This window comes from Scomber japonicus, chromosome 2 (assembly GCF_027409825.1).
Source record: "Scomber japonicus isolate fScoJap1 chromosome 2, fScoJap1.pri, whole genome shotgun sequence".
Classification (NCBI taxonomy): Eukaryota; Metazoa; Chordata; class Actinopteri; order Scombriformes; family Scombridae; genus Scomber; species Scomber japonicus.
Genome location: NC_070579.1, coordinates 23,072,173 through 23,092,159, shown reverse-complemented (window position 1 = coordinate 23,092,159; position 19,987 = coordinate 23,072,173). Strand labels below are relative to the sequence as shown.

At 37.4% G+C, this 19,987-nt stretch overlaps 3 protein-coding genes across 5 annotated transcripts; all 3 read left to right on the top strand.

Annotated features, from left to right (window-relative positions):
* The first annotated feature begins 488 nt into the window (after positions 1 to 488).
* On the top strand, positions 489 to 6,970 carry LOC128379148 (serine hydrolase-like protein). The gene is made up of 12 exons (XM_053338784.1): positions 489 to 681; positions 1,479 to 1,622; positions 2,555 to 2,668; positions 3,720 to 3,761; positions 3,855 to 3,874; positions 4,219 to 4,293; positions 4,797 to 4,906; positions 5,000 to 5,079; positions 5,198 to 5,232; positions 5,332 to 5,408; positions 5,502 to 5,589; positions 5,965 to 6,970. Exons 1-12 carry the CDS (start codon positions 624 to 626, stop codon positions 6,106 to 6,108), a joined length of 987 nt encoding a protein of 328 aa, XP_053194759.1. The 5' UTR covers positions 489 to 623; the 3' UTR covers positions 6,109 to 6,970.
* Positions 6,971 to 7,463: 493 nt separating this feature from the next.
* LOC128365982 (serine hydrolase-like protein) lies at positions 7,464 to 13,669 on the top strand. Its single transcript, XM_053326622.1, has 8 exons — positions 7,464 to 7,535; positions 10,006 to 10,149; positions 12,005 to 12,094; positions 12,567 to 12,641; positions 13,026 to 13,132; positions 13,219 to 13,298; positions 13,392 to 13,429; positions 13,554 to 13,669. The coding sequence occupies exons 1-8, from the start codon at positions 7,464 to 7,466 to the stop codon at positions 13,632 to 13,634; spliced, it is 687 nt and encodes a 228-aa protein (XP_053182597.1). The 3' UTR covers positions 13,635 to 13,669.
* Positions 13,670 to 15,384: 1,715 nt separating this feature from the next.
* LOC128379092 (serine hydrolase-like protein) lies at positions 15,385 to 19,987 on the top strand. Of its 3 annotated transcripts, XM_053338724.1 has the most exons (13): positions 15,385 to 15,469; positions 15,664 to 15,733; positions 15,879 to 16,022; positions 16,165 to 16,278; positions 16,439 to 16,480; positions 17,070 to 17,089; positions 17,183 to 17,257; positions 17,367 to 17,473; positions 17,617 to 17,696; positions 17,788 to 17,825; positions 17,943 to 18,019; positions 18,152 to 18,239; positions 19,705 to 19,987. In XM_053338724.1, exons 2-13 carry the CDS (start codon positions 15,709 to 15,711, stop codon positions 19,822 to 19,824), a joined length of 930 nt encoding a protein of 309 aa, XP_053194699.1. In that variant the 5' UTR covers positions 15,385 to 15,469; positions 15,664 to 15,708; the 3' UTR covers positions 19,825 to 19,987. The 3 variants fall into 3 exon arrangements, with proteins under 3 accessions (XP_053194699.1, XP_053194706.1, XP_053194692.1); XM_053338731.1 differs by lacking the exon at positions 15,385 to 15,469 and having other exon boundaries at positions 15,633 to 15,733; positions 17,791 to 17,825; XM_053338717.1 differs by lacking the exon at positions 15,385 to 15,469 and having other exon boundaries at positions 15,633 to 15,733.

The window sequence follows — 19,987 nt, the reverse complement described above, 5'->3', positions numbered from 1 at the left end:
AATGTTTTCTATCAAAGAAAAAAAGTGTTCAGATGCATTTTTTGGGGTCTCAAATATTTTGTTTGCATTCAAACACTTTTTTCTTGAAGTTGTTATAGGCTCTAAACAAGAATGATACAGCTATAATTGGTCCCACACAAACAGGTGCAACAGAGCCACTGTAACAGGAGACAGGAGGAACATGACATTAATTAATTAATTTGAACACAACATGCCACACATAGATGTATATATATATCAAATTAATAGCTGCTGATGTATCTGCTTTGTGTCATATGCTAATATGTTACTGTGTTTGAGGTTGTGCTAATAAAGGAAAGTGTGTTAAACTGTGACCTCTCTCTTGTGGTCACACAGCTATCAGTCCCTCTATCATCACATTGGGTAAAAAGTAAGCCCCTCCTCCTCTGAACGCTGATTGGGCCACTCTCGAGTTTCATGTCATCCTTTTACCCAATAGCATCATCAGCTTTTACAGCACCCGGAAGAACAGCTGTGAGTGTCAGCCGCCTGGAAACAAACTTATTACTCGTAGTTTTAGACACAACTTTCTTTTTTTTGTTTCTACAAAGTTATTTTTATAGTTTTTCATTACACTTGAGGTTCAGCAGAGGTGCTCTCAAATGATACAGGCTGTGAAAAGCGTCAGACACCTGACGTCCAGCACAATGAAACAAGCAGGTGACGAAATTCATTGATTCTGTGTGTTTTATGAGAAACATAACTTCACTAGCCTTAGTTATTTTATTTAACACCGAGAGAGAGAAATTAGTCGTGTTTATGTGTTAGCTGTTATATTATTCGTGCTTGTGAATCAGTATAATTACTCCAGTACTGTACTAAAATAAATGTTAAATAATGTACTTTCCATTTGATGTTACTTTATATACTTCCACTCCACCACATTTCAGAGGGAAATATTGTACTTTCTACTCCACTACGTTTATTAGTAAACAAAACTACACCTTTCCCCTAATAAATATTGTACATAAAACTAGTATTGTACCAAGTTACTCTACACACAGAAGCAGCTTTCATTTGAAATATTGGAAAATTACAGGAAGTAGATAAACAAATATTCCCAACAGGTGAGTGGACTGTCTAGAGTCACAAAGATTTGTAATGGAGTAATGTTTTACACTTTTATTCACTTTTGTGTAGAATGACATCAGTCCACTGAAACAGTAAACTTCACTGGGAATTTAGTAATTATAATAAGGTATGAGTTAAAAAAAAAAAAATGCATATACTAAACTCAAAGTAAGATGAATGATCGAGTATATAAAATTCTGCTCATATTAGATTAAAAAATATATATTGGCACATATCAAACAACACATATGACAGATAGCAACATACCTGTGAAAGGTCAGTATCAACCGACAATATCAGTCGGGCACTAGTGTAGAGGACAATGACTATAGAGAGGTTACAGATTCATGTGCTTTATAATAAAACCAGAGGGTGTCTTTGCTTAGTTTCAGAGCTCTGTCTACCGGTCCCATGGGGAGAAATCAAAGGTAAAGTCTGGGGCCCGGATCACGGTCCTCCTGTGTTGTGCCTGCACGGTTGGGCTGATAACTGTGGTACATTCAACACTATCATTCCTCTTTTGCCCAAAGGTAAGTCATGTTGTCGGGGTACAAAACTGCCCTCAATCCCCCGACTTTCAATATTCACACTTACATTTTACACAAAAACTCTACCACAAGCTCCCTTTCTCTCAAACTGTTCAAATCTAACAAGGGCTAAAACTGATGTTGATTATGTTCTTGATTAATGGATTAGTTGTTTGCTCTAAAAAGGATAATGAAAATGAGAAACTGTGAATTATCATTTATTATCCAAGATGCCACCTAAGATGTCTTGTTTTGTCCACAACCCAAAGATATCAAGTTTACTGTCAGAAAATACTCACATTCAAAATATTTTGCTTTAAGATTTCTGTTGATCAACTAATTGTTGCAGCTTTAAATCTAATCCACAAAAGTTTGAGTTTTGGAGCTCTAAGCATTAATTGGAGTAGGAGCACTAACAGACTCTTATCCACTGACATCAAAACTAAATGATGAATAATTGTTCATGTTTAGCTACTTTTTCTACCACTCACAGTGTAAAAAATGCACATATCTTTTGAGCAAATATGAATGTCTCGCTCAACAACTTTTTGCTTTCACAAGACCCTCCAGCTCACACAGGTGTTTGTCTAATTAGATTTCTCTTGAGAAAGTGGTACTTGTGATTTTGAAATTGCCCCTGGCATCACCACTTGATGAAACAGGGTCCTGAAAATTAAACTTGGTGGATTCAACACAACTTGCAACACATGCACGTTTGTTGATGAAGATACCACTGCCCTTAACCAAAACACTGACATTACAGTTTGAGCTGGCTGAAAATTGAGTTTTAAACTGTAATGTGCATTCAGCTAAACAAATCCCACCTACATTTCAGGGATAGTGTTTTTCTTTTCTACTTTATTACAGGTAGTTATTTAGAAAATGAAGTAACAACTAATGAGACTAAATCCCTCCTTCTCTCTCCTTCCTCACAGAGTGCAGATACGTGGCAGTGGACCTGGCAGGTCATGGTCTGTCTTCACATCGTCCACCTGGAGCCTTCTACTCCTTTCCTCTGTATGTGGCGGATATACGCAAAGTTGTTGACGGTGTGTGACTTTGAGAAGTTGATGCTTAGCCTCTAGTTCAAATCCAGCATCAGTATTAGGGGCCATATTCACAAAACATCCTGAGGGTAAAAGTAGATCATGACTGGTCGAGTTAGGAGAAACTTCTAAAAATGAGGGCTGTATAAGTCCTAACTTTAGGACTCCTGACATTAATTCACTAAATATTTTAGAGTTAAAAGTAGCTCCTGTTAAGTCTGAAGTTAGAGGTCACACAGAGGACTCCAGAGACATACTCACTCAGCTGCTGCAGGTAATGAGGCTCGGGCTGACAAACTTCTCATCTACCTGTCAAAAAATTAATTTAAGTTTATTTCTTTAAGTGTACATTAATAATCACCAGCTGCAATAAATAAAGATTATTTCATAGCCAGTGCCAGGTTACTTGGTGAAAGTGGTGTTTTTTAAAAGAACTTTGAGAAAGATTTGCTTGACTGTGACATCAACATGCAGATGGTGTGTGATGTCAGATACAATCTACTTCTCAAGTCAGTATTTAACTTTTCATGCATAAAATCAGTATAAAATATATAAGTTAATTAAATCTATCTCATCTAATCTGTCTTTTTCTTTACACTCCTGAAAATAGTTTGATTTCACATTGACTGATAGAGATTGGTCACTGGTCAGTCCATCACTGAGCAGTGGTTCCTTTAGTATTTTATTAGTTGTTAAAGTTTAGTTTTAACCATGTGAAGTGTTTTGTCTGAGGTATAACAGTCAGACACAGTGTGAGAGTAGTGAGTTCTGTCCAGAGCTTTCAGACACATCTCATAGTTTTTTTAGCAGGTGACAAAGATCATGTAAACTGAGCTATGTTCTTGACAACTAAAAAACTTGATTTTTGTTTATTTTATGTGATTTTGCGAAAATTTGCCATCATATAGCTCAGCTGTGGTGTGTCACTGTGGCAGTAAAATCAGGCAATCAAAAAAAAGCAGCATCGTTCTCTTAAAACTAAGGACAGTCTTGAGATGTGTTGTGTGATGAGATGCTGAACCTGCTTGATGATCTGTGAAATTGACTCCCACAGCTCTCCAGTGGAGCAAATTCTCCATCATCGGCCACAGTATGGGTGAGTGCAGCTTTACAGCTGAGCTATAGCAATTAATATGTGGGCGGTATACTATATTTATGTATCTACTTTTATCTTTTTTCTTGTTTTCAGGTGGTAACATTGCTGGAATGGTAAGTCTTAATGGCCTGCAGTGTTTTTCATCTCTTTTATCATGAGCTCTTCTGTCAATACCTGAACTGTCTCATTGTTTATGGTATATTTATGCATTGTCTACTTACAATTGTTTCTCACTTGAATTTTTTTTTTTTTAAAAACAAGCAAACTAACAAACCCTTCAGTCTAGCCCTCTTTCTTTGTTGCACTTGTCAGCCATGTGAGATTGATTGGTTTGCTTGCTCGTAAGGCACTTTGGATAAAAGCATCTGCCTGATGATTAAATTGTAAATGTGCTGTTCTCACATAACATTACATAGACTATGATTTAATATTTTCTTGTGTTTTCATGGGATCACAGTTCAGTGCACTGTACCCGGAGATGGTGGATGCTGTCGTATTGCTGGACTCTTATGGATTCTTACCCACAGATCCGGTACTTTCAAATGGTTTAACATCTACAACTACAGTTATCAGTGACTTATCAGTATTATTATGATATTTATAGGACCAGTGTGTAGAATTTAGTGTCATCTGGCAACACAGACTTGGCAGAATTGGAAGATAATGTTCATAAATATGTTTAAATTAGTGTATGATCACCTGAAACTATGAATTGTTGTGTCTACAGTAGCCCAGAGCAGACCAAACACTGGCAATAGAGATTTCATGATTTCATGTGTAGCGGGTTTTGCAGACACTGTGGGTTCTCCCACACACTTGGAAGGGAAGGGGTGAGGCAAAGGGGAAGGCAAGGGGTATTCACCACTAGAGGTCTATAAAACCTACAAACTGGTCCTTTTTTAAAGAAGTAGCCTAAGCATTCACATTATATTATTGCATTGTGTCTCTCGATAATAAGAAGTTGTGCTGTACACTGCTCTCTTGTCTGTAGTTTTGAATTGCTTTACTCATCATTTATGTCTCATTTTCTTGCAGAAAGAAATGCCCAAAGTGATAAGACAGGGGATGGATGAAATGCTTGAGTTTGAAAAGAAGTCTAAAGACAAGAAGGAGCGAGTTTACACTTTTGAGAAGGCAGTTGAGAGGTATCACATCTTCCTATTTACTGTTTTGAAAAGACTACTAAGCATCAACTCATCCGGTGAGTTTGTCTAAAAAAAGCCTTTTGTTTCATTCAGGCTGTTGGCTGCAAACCCAACTCTGTCTGAAGACTCTGTGAAGATCCTTTTAGAGCGAGGTCTAGTTCAAGTTGAAGGAGGTATGTCTTTTCAGTATCTTATGTGCTTTCATGTTTGTTTATGGGCGCTCAGGGCCTGACTCACTGAATAATCTCACTTTTCTTCCTCTTACGCTGGGATTTGAACACGGTCTTGTAGGAGTTATGTTCTCCCGAGACTTTCGTATTAATCTGGTAGGTTCCCGCTGCTCATTACTTTGCATTATTATTTATCCCAAAGCTCTCTTCAGCCCATAAAATGCATGTGAAGTATATTTTATTTTATGCTTTCAGAAAAACATAGTGCGTATCAGTCTGGAGCAGAGTCTGGAGATGCAGTCAAGGATACAAGCTTCTGTTCTGGTTGTTCTGTAAGATTTTCCTCCACCTCCCATTTCATTTTTCATGTAATAAACTCAGCTACATACTGATTATACATACAATCTTGTTCTTTGTCTTTCCAGAGCAGAAGAAGGCTTTGAGAAAATATTTGCTGAACCAGATCAAAAGAAATTCACATCAGCGCTTCTCCAGGCCTATAGAGACAGAAATGTGAGTGTTTTAAAGTCTGTTTGTGTAAAGTAGGTGCACTTGCATCTTGGTGGTTATTTTTAGCCACTAAGCCTGTGCATAATTGTCCCTGGTAGACAGACAGGCAGCTGCAAAGATGCAAAAGTAGCAGCGTTGTACGAGCTTAATATCTTAGAGGCAGCAGAAATGATTATAGCGGTGAACCTCAACGCTGACCTACATGCTGTAACTTTGGTCAAAAAGAGGTGCTGATGAGAGGAAACAAAGGATCAACCAAACATTGTTTATGATCTCTTTCTCAGTTTGGCGCTGATGAAGTGACTGAAAAACAAAAAGAGATGCTCGATAATTCATTTTAATTTAATCTCTGTCTATTTCTTGTTTTCTCTCTTTCAGCACACGGTGGTGATGGTACCAGGCGGCCATCACGTCCATCTGAATAATCCTGAGTTTGTTGCTCCGCTTGTGTCTGACTTCCTGCAGACCAGAGTGTTGTCACAGTCAGCCAGACAAGCAAAAGAAGACACCTCTAAGTTATAAGAAAATATTTTATGTCAACATATATTCATATGACACAGCTGACCTCAAGTTTTAAATGTTTGTTTCTGGCAGTTGTCATTTACTCAACGTGCTGCTTTATCCTCAGTCAACCAGCTGTTTTAATATCAACTAGTTGCCATATGCTACTTATTGGTGGGCTCTTTTTATTTATATATATATATATATATATTATTAAATGGAAAAATCCCATGAAAATTCACTGCTCACAATGGCATAATAAGACATTAAAAGAATAGCTACCTTGATATAAACTGGCAAAAGGCTTTTATATTGTCAAGGGTATGTATCATCATATTACCCTCTCCTACATGACAATTTGATATGAATCTTCTGGGGATAAAGCAGGAAAGAGACAGATGATGGCTGATCTTTAATAATCTCTTTGTCAACTCCAAACCACAAATACAGAAGTAATCACCTCTTCCTGTCAGCTTTTTGGCTGCACCAGGCTGGAAAGTGCTCTTTCTCTGCCCTCTCTGGTCTGTTTCACCTCTGACATAAGGCTGTCACAGTATACTGGTATTGACAAGAGATCTTTTTTTTAAAATTAAGTATTGATATCATGTTAATAATGCACATATGATAATAAATTGAAAATAATCCAGTGCCTCTTTAATGTTTAGTTTCTTTCTATTCTAATTTTGTCTCCCTCCCTCAATGCTCCACGCCCATCCACACCTCCACACACACACCTTGTGGATCTTTTATTAGTTCACCTCTTCGCCTTGTGTGTAATTGTTCTTTTTGTATGCTTTTGCACAGTTATGGCTACAGATTCTCTCTCCACCTACCTACACTCTTAGTTGGAGTGTAAGTCATTTGCCAGAAAAGAGACAAAACATACAATAAACAAAGTTAAAGGTGAAAATGTGTCAGAGTCCTGGACCTGCTATACCTGTACAATAAGATGATGACAAAGTGCTCCTCATAAAAGTAATTTGACCAAAAGAGTCTACATTAATTATCAAACATCCAAGAAAAGTTCTGCCTTGAGAGTGCAGCGGGCACAATTCATCTGTTACACATGAGAAAACAGGTGCTATTACAGGAAAACTTTGTCAAACAACAATAAAGTGAAGAAATGGAAGATAAAATATACTCCTCCAGACCAACAGGACTGAATGTTTTACCTTTTAAAGGAGCCTTCGTCTGGATCTCCTCAAATTTGACATTGGCATTATTTCAAAATGCTACCAAAGACCTCCACCTTTCAGTCAGAGAGGAATTAGATTTAATTAAAAAATGATTTGGTTTAGAGACTTCAGAGCTCTGTATATGAGTTCAACCCATCAGCAGCTCTCCATTTGATGTCTGTTAACAACTAGAGGAATGTTATGGCTCACCAGAAGAAGGTCAAAAAGGTCAAAGGTTTTCCTAAATTTACCAACAAAGATCATACCAAGCAGGTGAATATCTGACAGGCTTGCACGGTGGTTAAATTACCTTACAGCAGGAGAAATGCCTTGGTGTCCATATATAAGATATAGAGTCTCATTTCCCTCTCTCAGTTTTTTATCCAGCTTTAAAAGACAACAGACAAAAGTAAGACGTGACCCCAGTTTTACCTTTAAATCCCTCCTAGCAACCAGACCTCAAAAACTGAGAAATAGTGGCAAAAGTGTCAACCAAACATCTGGAAATGTACACAAATCATCAACTATATCCAGAGTAAATGTAAAGTCTTAATAAGTAGTGCCCCGTACATGAAAAGCTAGATCCACTCAAAAAATGTAGCAGTTTCAGAGCTGCTGAAGACCAGACGTTATCCCTGAAGGAGAAGCACATTTGTTTTAAGTGTTGTGGGTCAACTCGGCATGTAGCAAGGGGCCACAGAGAGGCAATTAAATGTCTGGAGTGTGGTAGTGAAAAACACATCTCAGTGCTGCATCCTGCTCCTCCTCTAACTACAAAGGAAACCAGAAAAGCAAAAAAAAAAAAAAAAAGAAAAACCTTTGTGAGAAGGTGGGTGAAAATGTCACTTCAGTTGCCTCCTTGCTGTTTTTGTCTCCTCTTCTTCTCTCTCTGTTTTACACCGTTTTGCTTTCAAATACTGTAATGTTGTTCAGTGAGAGATTAAAGCCAGTGGTTTGGTCTCATACACATCACATAGACACACTGTCCTTTTAATTAAAACATGGAATTTAATTTCTACTTTTTCTCTGTTCATCTGAGAATCAAACAATTACTGTTGCAGAGAAAACATGATGATAACCAATGAAGGTTCAAAAACATACACTTAATGACTGTAACTTCTGTGATGCTCACAGTGTTCTTGGTTTTCACTCAGTTATCCACCCAAGTTACCAAAGGAATGATTTTTTACCTAGCTGAATCTTTGAAGGTCGTACTACAGAAGAACAAAGTCTCTCCCCACTTCTGAGTTAACCTGTGTCCCAAACGCCTCCTGTCCTCTGAGAGAGTCTTTCATCAGTCTTTACAAGAAGATGAAACATGATCCTGGGGAATTCTGCCCTTATTCTGCATCCTTTGCTGCACCTGCAGGAAAACTGTTCAACACACATTGTCAGTTAACAAACATATAGCAGCAATCAAAGCTCCCATGAGTTTTTACAAGAAAGGATGCCAATAAAGTCTGATGGGAGTTATTGATGTTACAATAATTGTGAACACTATCACACCTACAGTATATGAACAGTTTTCCTTAAACAGCTGCAGCCTGCACAGAAGTTGCTTTTAAATGCTTGCAGCTTTTTAGTTTGGATACACAACAAAGGCAAACAAGTGATGTTATCTGCAAAGATAAACACAAGAACAGACTGGTTTAGAGGCTCTTTTGTCTCTACAGCTGTGAAGGTCTAAATGCAGACTATTCTATTTGCCTTTCATTTGACTGCATAGTTATTGTCAGTTTTACTGGTCCTGTTTTCAGGAGCATTGCTTAAGGTTGGTTTTGTATTTTTTTAACTACTAACTGACAGTATTATCATATTAAATGCAATGATTGGAAGGGCTCCATCCATTGTTTCTCATTGGCTGATGACTGAACATTTTATCTAAAGTAAACTTCAGTCCAACAGTAACTTCTGGTTAATGTCAGTTGTGTTTCAGTTATCTGCACGTCCACAGGGCAGAAGTTTATAAGACAGACTGTGCCTTTAAAATACTTATATTTTTATACAGTGTATTAATCTGTATCAGATCATTTAGCAAAATCAATCAGCTGTTGTCAAACCGATGTCGCCCGACAGACTGTACCGAGGGAGAAGTTTAAAGGCTTCATCACTAAGTCCCGCCCCTTTATTAGTGATTTATCCAATGAAAATCTTTGCTTGCAGCTTCAGGATATTATGGAAGTTTCTGTTAAAGTTTCATGGACCAGTTAGGTATTAATGAAATGTTTGTGGAGCAATGCACACGTTAAAGCGGCCACTGTGCAACATCTGCTGCAATGGCTTAAGCAGATAACACATTTGATTAGGCTGTGTGGAGTTCAATTCACTCAGTTTAGTGATTTAGTACTGGTCAGAATCTGTGTCTTTTACATGCTAATAACTTAGTAGCTTCTGTGCGATGAGTACATGGCTCTTTAAAAGGCATCCCACTGTTCATTTCAGCTGTCTGTCGAAACTGTGTGAGCAGCAGACTTAAGTTTCTGTGCAGGCTGATGTAGTCAACAGGAGATTATTTTCTGAGACATAAACTGAAGATCAGCACAGTGAAATCTGGCAACCTTGTTACATCCTGTGAGAGTTTATCAGACATTGAAACAGCAGCTGGCTGCAGTGCATGCAGCCAGCTGCTGTTTCAATGTCTGATAACAGTCACACTATTTGTTGTTAATTTAACAGTTTCAGCTGTTCAATCTCTGAAATCTGAGTGTTGAAGTTGCAGTCTGACATCTGTGTTGTGTGTCAGTTTCAGAGCTGTCTGTGCAGGTCTCCTGGGGGGAGATCAGAGGTGAAGTCTGGGGTTCTGATCATGGTCATCCTGTGCTGTGTCTGCATGGCTGGGCTGATAACTGTGGTACATTCAACACTCCCATTCCCCTTCTGCCCAAAGGTAGGTCATGTTGTTGGAGTGCTTAAAACTGCCCTCAGTCCTACAACTTTATCTATTCACATTCACACTTTACCCTAAAATTTCGCCATGAGCTTCTTTCGTTGCAAAATTCTTCTTTCCACCCAAAAGTAATTTAATTTCAAGCTAAAGTCAACTGACAGTATACTTTATATTACAGGTCGATCATTTTCTATGACTGCAACTAAAGAGCATTTCTATTATTAATTAATTACCGGTTATTTTTGCAATTTATCAACCAATCGATTGGTCTATAAATCATCATAAAACAGTGAAAAATCACTCTATGCTAGAGCATAAGCTATGGTCTTTAGATGTCTTATTTTGTCCAATACCAATAACATGTTCAATTTCCTACAATGCAAGACCAAGAAAACAGCAAATTCTCACGTTTTAGAACCAGAACCATCAAATAATTTGCTTGAAGTTTTGCTTGAAATATTGCTAATGAATGATTCATTGATTATGAAAATAGTTAGCAGTTCATTTTCTTTCAATCAACTAATCATTGCAGGTCTATGATTAGCAAATGATTATCTAATTATTTTCTCAGAAGTTTCTTGTAAAACACTTTTTTGTACTGATCAAAGGGGAAACAAAGGCAAAGCACCGCTGGTATTCTTCCAATTAATTAATTATTTCCAATTAAGTGCCAGCATGACTCAGAGAGTAATTAAGTCAGTGCAGAGCTGATCAGCTCAACATGCCAAAAATGAGATCATATAAACATTTCAACAGCAACAGAGATTAAAGTGTCCAATTAACAAATCAGTGATGAATTAGCATTCATTTGGGCTTAAATAAAGCAGTTTATCCTCATTAGTCGATTCATCGATCAAAAGATAATTAATCAGTAGTCGTTTTTCAAGCAAAATGTGAGAATTTGCTGCATTGCTTATAGTAAATTTAATATTCAATATTCAAGAAACCTCTTTGATACAGCTCAATGAAAGACAAAGATAGACACATATACACTGCCTGGCATATATACTAGCTAAAGGCAGTGGTCCCACTCTCCCATCATCAATACTAGACCTTGGTGAAAAATTAATGTAACACTGGATGGAAGTAAATCTTGTGACATTGCAGAAGCTTATTGATACAATGCCACAGCAAATGCATGCTGTAATCAAAGCTAAAAGCGGTCCAATGAAATATTACAGAGTGTGACCTTTTTTTTTTATGGCGACTTTTATTTTGGCCAGGCAGTGTAGAAACAATAAAGAAATATAAACAGTAAAAAAAATGAAATGATAATCAGGTCATGATAATATCAATCTCACAATTCAGGATTGAATAAAAGGTATTTGTCTGTGCAGGCAGACTGATGTCAGCAGCTGGAGGAAGTGTTGGATGAGATTAGTGCATTCCTGTGTAATGATGGTGGATTTCCTTGTTATTGAGCGACTGTAAAGCTCAGATAACAGATGTTTGGGGATTTGGGACCGGTTTTTGGACAAAAACTATATGTCCGATAACATCACCAAAATACTATGATGAACATCCTTTCCCCTTTTTTTTTCTTTTTTTTTTTTTACGTTTTATTGAACAACAGATTATTTTGTTAATTGAGAAAATAAACAACAGATTAGTCCATAATGGAAATAATCATTTGTTGCAGCCCTAAATGAAACTTCAGTTTTTATAAACTCAACTCAGCAAACTGAACTCAAATAGTTGTCTCTGAACCTTGTTTCTATTTTATAATTAGTACCAAATTACAAATGATTCACAAAAATTCTATTGTAGCCTTTGTATAGACTGTCGTATCTGTGTTTGGGATTTGGTGTCAGTTCCTCTGATTAATCTGATTGTCTGTCTTCCTCTCAGAGTGCAGGTCACGGTCTGTCCTCACATCACCCCCCCTGGAGTCTTCTACTCTTTTCCTGCATACGTGGCGGACATATTCAGAGTCGCTGGTCGCTGTGTGAGTTCAATAAGTTACAGAATCATTTTTAGCCAAACATACAGTAAGTGGTGGTTTAAGCATAAAGTTAGGCCTCCTCAGGATTATTTGCCTTTAATGTAGTTGAACCTCAGTAGACGTCAGTGTTTTGAAAGGAAATACTCAACCTGCCTGTTGATGATCTCTGAAATGAATTCCCAACAGCTCTCCAATTGAAGAAATTCACCATGATTGGCCACAGTATGGGTGAGCGGAGCATCTGAACAGCATTTATCTTTAATCTGTTTGTGTTAACATAATGACATGTTTTCACTACTTTACTCTTTCTATGTTTTTCTATCTACCACATAATTAAAGTGCAAATGACACAGTGCTGCTTTCTTTCTCAATTACAGGTGCTGACATTGCTGGAATGGTATGTGCATCAAATCTGTTTTCACACAGTGATTATAGTGCTGTATTTTCTTATGTTGATATTGTTTTCCCCCCACAGTTCAGTGCACTCTATCCAGAGATGGTGGATGCTCTCATATTTCTTGACGCTTATGGATTCTTACCAACGGATTTGGTATTCAATATGCAAAAGTCATTCCAAAGCTTTGATGGTTTTAAATGAAAGACTATAACCAGGATTTTATAAATACTGAAGTCATGAGTCTAAAACTTACCTCAGCTTCTAAATCTCCAAACTACCCAGAAAAATACTGAGTGAGGACATGACCTGAGTGTCATTATTAGTACATTCAGTATATTTATGTTGTAATAGTTCACACTGTGCCCATTATAATATACCATCAGTTGTTTTTTTAATATACAATCTGAAGCTTTCAAGAAAAGAAATTTAAATTTTCATTCAAGTGGTGAATATGAGTATTTTTGCATTCTGCCTCATTTATCTTCATTATTCATCCTTTCTTTTTTACTCATGTACTGTATTTCTTATAGTTAAGAGAGTGCTCTGCTCAAAGTGATGAGGCAGGGGATTGATGAGATGCTCCAGTTTGAAACCAAAACAGAAGAGAAGAGAAGAGTTTACACTTATGAGAAGGCAGTGGAGAGGTTTTTTCTTTACTTGGTCATTTTAAAAGGACTATTAGACTTCCAGTAGCTTAGTCAGCATTTGGCTGATGTGTGTTTTTTTCCAGGTCTTTGGCTGCCAACCCGACTCTATCTAAAGAGTCTGTGAACATCCTTTTAAAGAGAGTTCTAGTTCAAGTTGAAGGAGGTACTTTTTTTTATCACTTCTCCTCCTCTCGGGGAGGAATAATCTCACTCTGCTCTCCTTCATCTACTGGCAGCTGAATGTGTTTCTCTTCAGCAGGATTTGTGTTCTCCAGAGACCTGAGAGTTAATTTTGTAAGTCACTTTTAACCTCAACACACTCACCACTACTTCTTTGTTACCTTTGTATTTTGTTTCACTGGAGGTTTAACACTCAGCTGGTACAGTATGTGTGTTTCCTTTTTTTTTTTGCTTTCAGAAGAACACAGTGCACATCAGTGTGGAGCAGAGTCTGGAGATGCAGTCAAGGCTACAAGCTTCTGTCCTAGTTGTTCTGTAAGATATTCACTATAATGATGTTATCTTCGGGGCTGCAACTAACATTTATTTTCATTATGATGTCAATTGTTGTCAGTTGTTTGGTCCATAACATGTCAGAAAATGGAAAGAAAAAAAAATCAATACCTGTCTGCCAAAGCCCAAGATGACAAATGTCTTGTTTCATCCACAACCCCAAAATATTTAGTTTACTGTCACAGAAGACTCAAGAAACCAGACTCAAGAAAATATTCACATCTGAGGAGCTGGAATGTGTTTTGTTTTGTTTTTTCATAAAAAAATATTTTAAATGGTTGACAGTAGGGGTGTGATGATACACACAGCTCACGAGACGAGACACGATATTGGATTCACGAGATCGAGACGAGACGAGATTTTAACTATATTTTCAAGAAAACTTCAATGAGGAAATACATGACTGTTCTTTTATTTGAAATTCACAAAAATGGAAATTAAATTGAAATTTTTTAACTACTCATCTTGTAATGAATCACTTTAGTTCTACTTTCTAAATATATAATTATCATGCAGTATGCAGCACTGTTAAAGGTTTCCCCATGTAGATATTTTATAGATGGATCATTTTGGTATTTATGGAAATAACAACCATAAATACAAAAGTTAGATACAATCACAAATACCAAAAAGTAAATTATAAAGAGTAGAAACAATTCTAATATATAAATATAAATTAAATAAAGAATACAATTATCACAAATTATAACACATTGCTAATAAAAAAACACAGAAATAAAAGTTGCACAAATCCTGTATCACATAAATACACAAGTAGAACAACATATAAATTGTTATAATTTGTTGGTGTGACTCATTTTACTTTTGGCATCATTAGGCTTCCACAGTTCAGCTAGATTTCCTGCTCCTCCCTCCTCAGGCTCTCAGTATAGAGACCTGAGGTTAACCTGCTGCTGCTCCTCTCCTCATCTCCTACTTCTGACTGAGATCTTCTCAGCAGGTAGAAGCTGTAACAAGGTTAACACGTAACATTATAAAAAGAAGACATGATGTGCAAATGAGCGATAGAAAACCGATCGTCTTTTTTTTTTTTTGTGCACCCCTTAACTATAGCTTCGCGAGACAAACTTCACTTCGACGAGAAATATCGTCGCGTTTTCGTCTCGCGAGATCTCGTCACACCCCTCGTTAACAGTTAATCAATAATTAGAATAGTTGGCAGTTACTTAAATAGTTTGAAAACTAATCGATTAATCCATTAAGTGTAGCAGATATAGTTATGTTACAATTTACCAAACTATAAAACTAAGAAAAAGTTATTTTAAACTAAAACTCTGAATGAAATGAAAGGACCTAGCTAGCAAAGTCAAAAGGTTATATAGATGTCCAAGTAGATACCTGAATAATTGGGAATTCATTAATTTTAGTGTCATGAAAGTCTGTTTTGTACTTTTAAGGGAAAAATACACAGAGGCTCCAGGCAAGTAGTTTCAATCTTGCAGTCAAACACTGAGCACCGAGCACATATGGATGTATAAATGTGTTTCAGTAATCAGTAATCAACTGACTGTAGCCAAATTTGAATCCTCAGTGTGGAAGTTTGTTCTAGACTTTTAATTGTCTGTAATCTGGTTAAGCTTGTTTGGGAAACGCATATTCAAGAGACACAGCTGAGCAGTAAAATTCACTCACTGAAACTACAAAGTCCACTTGAGATTATGTAACTGCAGGAGTGAATGTGAGTGTCATTCTCAGCAGAAACAAGATGTCACCCTCTCAGACCTGTTGTCCTTGTTGAAAACTGCCTGACAGACTTTACAGAGGGAACAAAAGTACAGAATGAGTCTGACTCATTGGAAGGTAAAGACCCACCTCTGCAGTGTATGATGATTGGCTGTAATTACAGCTCATCATCCTGAACATCCAATCGGAGTAGTTATATATTGTTTTTATGTTCCAATGGTCAAAGGTTGCATGCATGTTTCATTTTTTTTATGGACATGTCAACACTTCATTCAATTCATTTTTTCCTCTCTGCACTTTTCTTTGAACAGCTATTCAGCTTTGCAGACATAGACTGAGGATCATCAGACACTGAAATGTCATCTACAGTGAAACAAGCAGGTAATATTTCTTAATAACCCAAAACAGGCCAAGATCAAAGGTTACAATAATGTGAAATCCAGTAGTTGTTGATTCATATAAACAATAAATATCAGTCAGATCAGAGTGTTGGCGCTGCAGACTAGAGGCTGTGTTGTGTGTCCAGTTTCAGAGCTTTCTCTACCAGTCCCATGGGGGGAGATCAGAGGCAAAATCTGGGGTCCCGATCACGGTCGTCCTGTGCTGTGCCTGCATGGCTGGGCTGACAACTGTGGTACCTTCAACACTCTCATTCCCCATCTACCCAAGGGTAATCCAAATTCAGTAAACAAGACTGTGATATATTAGCTGTCACTTCCCTTCCACCCTCATTTTGTAAAAGAAATAATATGACAGTAGGTGAGACTGTGCGTGTGTGGTTCGATGCATTTCTCTCTGCCTCCTTCTTCCAGAGTGCAGATACGTGGCGGTGGACCTGCCAGGTCATGGTCTTTCATCTCATCGTCCTCCTGGAGTCTTCTACTCCTTTTCTGCATATGTGGCGGATGTACGCAGAGTTGTTAACGGTGTGTGAGTTCAAGAAGTTTCAAGACCTTTCCAAGCCATTAGTTTCACTCTAAATGTCATTGTCGGAGGTTGATCACCTCAGTACTCTGCATGTCAGAGCTGTTATAAATACAGCAGAACTAATCAGACATGGTGTTTCCTTTAAAATAACTCCCACAGGTCTTCAGTGGACAAAATTCTCCATCATAGGCCACAGTATGGGTGAGTCACACACTAAGCAAACTAAGCAAAATGTAAATGATGCTCCTGATTCACACATGCTGACACCACTGCTTTTAAACATCTTCTATTGTAAAACCTCTTTAAGGGACCTGATGTTGCTTTTTAAAATCAGGTCCAATTGATTCAATTTGCCAGTGGCATGTCATGATTCTGTGCTGTGTGTAGAGTGATCAAGATATCAAATAATACTGAAACAATTTGTGATTTAATCAACAGAAAATCTATCTTAAACTTGGTAACTGATGAATAATGTAAGTCATTTATCAAGCAAAAGTGCAAAACATTGTCAGGTCCCAACTTGTCAAATATGAGGATTTACTGCTTCTCTAATATTTTTTCTGGATTTTGGAAAAAAACAAATAATTTGTGGGTGTCACCTTTGACTTTGGGAATGTGTAACTAGCAATTTTCACTATTTTCTGAGATTTGATGAATGAATGAATGAATTGATAGATAAATCAGTTATAACAATAATCATTTGTTGCCTTACAATCAAAACCTTGAATCCATTTGAATTTAGGTTCATGACACAAAAAAAAAGACTGACGATCATTTGTTCACTCTGCAGGTGGCAACATTGCTGCGATGGTAACTGAGATACATCATATGAAACTTATCACTGCACACTGTTTTCCTCTTTTTCTCACCCGGTATGATGGTTCCATATTTTGTTTTTCACAGTTCAGTGCACTGCATCCTGAGATGGTGGAAGCCCTCATTCTCCTGGACGCTTTTGGATTTTTACCTATAAATCCAGTACTTCAACATTTTTATTATTACTATAAAGCATGTCACAAACTATTAAAGGAAAAATTCTCTCATCTCATCTCATCTCATCTCATCGTGTCCATCTCTTTTCTCAAAGACAGAAATATCCAAAGTGATGAGGCAGGGGATGGATGAGATGCTGCAGTTTGAAAAACAGACAGAAGACAAGAGAAGACTTTACACTTATGAGAAGGCAGTTGAGAGGTGAGTGTATATATCTATAATATCTGTTAAACATAATAATCTTACATAATAAAATCAAACCAAATTAAACAGACTTAGATTTCCAGTAGCTGTTAATGTACCTGACTATAGCTGTTGGCTGAGGTGTTTCATATCTTTTTCAGGTTGTTAGCTGCCAACCCGACTCTGTCTGAAGAGTCTGTGAACATCCTTTTAGAGCGAGGTCTAGTTCAAGTTGAAAGAGGTACATTTTTATCTCCTCCTCTCCTCACAGGGAGGGCTAATCTCACTCTGCTTTCCTTCATCTGCTGGCAGCTGAATGTGTTTTTCTTTAGCAGGATTTGAGTTCTCCAGAGACCTGCGAATTAATTTTGTAAGTCACTTTTAACCTCACAAACCCTCCACTAACGTTCAGCCCGACATCCCCCGTTAAAAGTGTTTGCAGCAGTCAGCTCGTACAGTACATGTGTTTTTGGTTTTCTGCTTTCAGAAAAATATAGAGCGTGTCAGTCTGGAGCAGAGTCTGGAGATGCAGTCCAGGATACAAGCCTCCATCCTAGTTATTCTGTAAGATTTTGATCATTAGACTGAAATGGATGTTTGAATTATAATGTTATGACTTATTCTTGTTTTAAAATGTGAACACGTTACCCTCAAAGCATATCATACTAAAGATGTATGAAATTTCTGTTTTTCTAGAGCAGACGAAGGCTTCGGTAAAACATTTCCAGAATCAGACCAACAGAAAGTGACCAACACGCTTCTCCAAGGCTATCGTGACAGAAATGTGAGTTTTAATCTTGGGAGACAAAATCGAAGTGTTGTAGATGTTAGAAGACATTTACCATGATGACTGAATTATTATAGCGTGCCAGGAAGCTGAAGGTTAATCAGACAGTCAAAATCCACATTACTCATCGGAACTGTCATCATTACTAAAATACATGAATTGTGCTGACATGTGTAACAGACTTGGCTCTTTCTGCACCGATGAATAACCAGCAACGTCAGTGTTTTAAACAGTGTGTGACCAAGTGTGTTTCTGTCTGTGTGTTGTAGCAGAGAGATGTACTGATGCTATAGTAGCACCACAGTACAAGCTCAAAGTCTCAGTGGACATTTTTACATATGAACCCCAAGATTGACCTACTGACGATGTGCATTTATTAAACGCTTCTGAATACAGGTACATTTCTATATATAGTTTATCTAGAAGAGTTAACTCAACTCAGTAGACTGCAGATTTTTAGCCAAATTTGCCCAGTCAAGTCAAAAATGGGGATTTATGCATCTTTTACTTAAGTGGATAAATAATGTGTCGGGTATGGAGTTAATCTGCAGATTCAGTCCACGATGAGACAAAACTTTTCCATGTATGTCAGTTTTTGAGGTAGGACAAAAGCCAAAATGTGCCCTGTAAAAGGTTAGGTAAGTCTAATTTCTAGTCTAGCCATTTGCCAGGAATGACCTTCTGCTGTGTATTGTATACTGTAAAATGGCGAGGACCGCTGAAAAGAGACAAGTCTAAGCTTTGCAATAGGCCCACAAGGAATCTTATCAATATTCTTTTAATCTCACAACACAAGCCGCTCTCAAGGTACTGACATTTAATATGATTGGTTTGCCCTAATGGACACAGGTTGTTGATCACTTGCCTCCCCTACTGGCTGGTTAACAGAAGTGAAGTGTCAGCAGTTATTGGTGGTATAAAATAGTTTTTTCAAAAATTGTGACAAAGCACAATCATAAGAGGTCCTTGAACATACAGTCATGAATGTGCACAAAAAATATTAGGCTCATGGGACCAGTAGTATGCGAGAATAGCTGCTGACAGATACAAATAACCACCAATATGATCCCATCCAGGCTTACACCTGGCGGAAAAAATAAGTTTATTTTAATTAAAGTTTATTGAGGCTAGTACTACAAAAAAGACTGTCATCCAATTACACTGCTATGATATGAAGTATCCTCATCAAACATCAGCCCACATGAAGAAAGGAGATACAACTGGTTTTGTAGAGCCAGGAAGTAGAAGATGGACCTTCTCAACTGAAGAGGGAAAAAACGTGTGACAGAGAAGATTAGATCAGGTGGAAAAAGATGAAATTGACCCATGAAGGAATGAAGGAAAACATGAGAGAAAAAAATGTTCCATGTTTATGAAAAAAAAAACGTTTTTCTCAATTCAAATTAAACAACTTCAATTTAAACTTTTGCTCAGTCTTTCATTTCATTTTTCCTTCTTTCAGCACACAGTGGTGACAGTACCAGGCAATCATCACGTCCATCTGAATAATCCTGAAGTCATTGCACCGTTTGTGTCCAACTTCCTGCAGACCAAAGTGCTCTCACAGCAGCTGCCAGCTTAGTGGATGGATGCCAAAGTTAAACCAATGCACAAATATATCTTCATTGTAAAGATTGTAACCATTAGGTCTCACTAAACCTTGATTATATCACTTCATTTCCATAATATGATATATGCATTTTCCATCTTATACATTTTCATTAGCTACTTGGTATAATAATGTC

What these genes read in the sequence shown, in the direction of transcription:
- LOC128379148 (XM_053338784.1), top strand. Translation starts at nt 624, where the DNA reads ATGATACAGGCTGTGAAAAGCGTCAGACACCTGACGTCCAGCACAATG. An exon ending in TTTGAGAAGGCAGTTGAGAG is followed by an intron (nt 4,907 to 4,999) that starts GTATCACATCTT and finishes TGTTTCATTCAG; the next exon opens with GCTGTTGGCTGCAAACCCAA. An exon ending in AGGCCTATAGAGACAGAAAT is followed by an intron (nt 5,590 to 5,964) that starts GTGAGTGTTTTA and finishes TCTCTCTTTCAG; the next exon opens with CACACGGTGGTGATGGTACC.
- LOC128365982 (XM_053326622.1), top strand. Translation starts at nt 7,464, where the DNA reads ATGGCTCACCAGAAGAAGGTCAAAAAGGTCAAAGGTTTTCCTAAATTT. An exon ending in TATGAGAAGGCAGTGGAGAG is followed by an intron (nt 13,133 to 13,218) that starts GTTTTTTCTTTA and finishes GTTTTTTTCCAG; the next exon opens with GTCTTTGGCTGCCAACCCGA. An exon ending in GAGACCTGAGAGTTAATTTT is followed by an intron (nt 13,430 to 13,553) that starts GTAAGTCACTTT and finishes TTTTGCTTTCAG; the next exon opens with AAGAACACAGTGCACATCAG.
- LOC128379092 (XM_053338724.1), top strand. Translation starts at nt 15,709, where the DNA reads ATGTCATCTACAGTGAAACAAGCAG. An exon ending in CATCATAGGCCACAGTATGG is followed by an intron (nt 16,481 to 17,069) that starts GTGAGTCACACA and finishes TTCACTCTGCAG; the next exon opens with GTGGCAACATTGCTGCGATG. An exon ending in GTGGCAACATTGCTGCGATG is followed by an intron (nt 17,090 to 17,182) that starts GTAACTGAGATA and finishes TGTTTTTCACAG; the next exon opens with TTCAGTGCACTGCATCCTGA.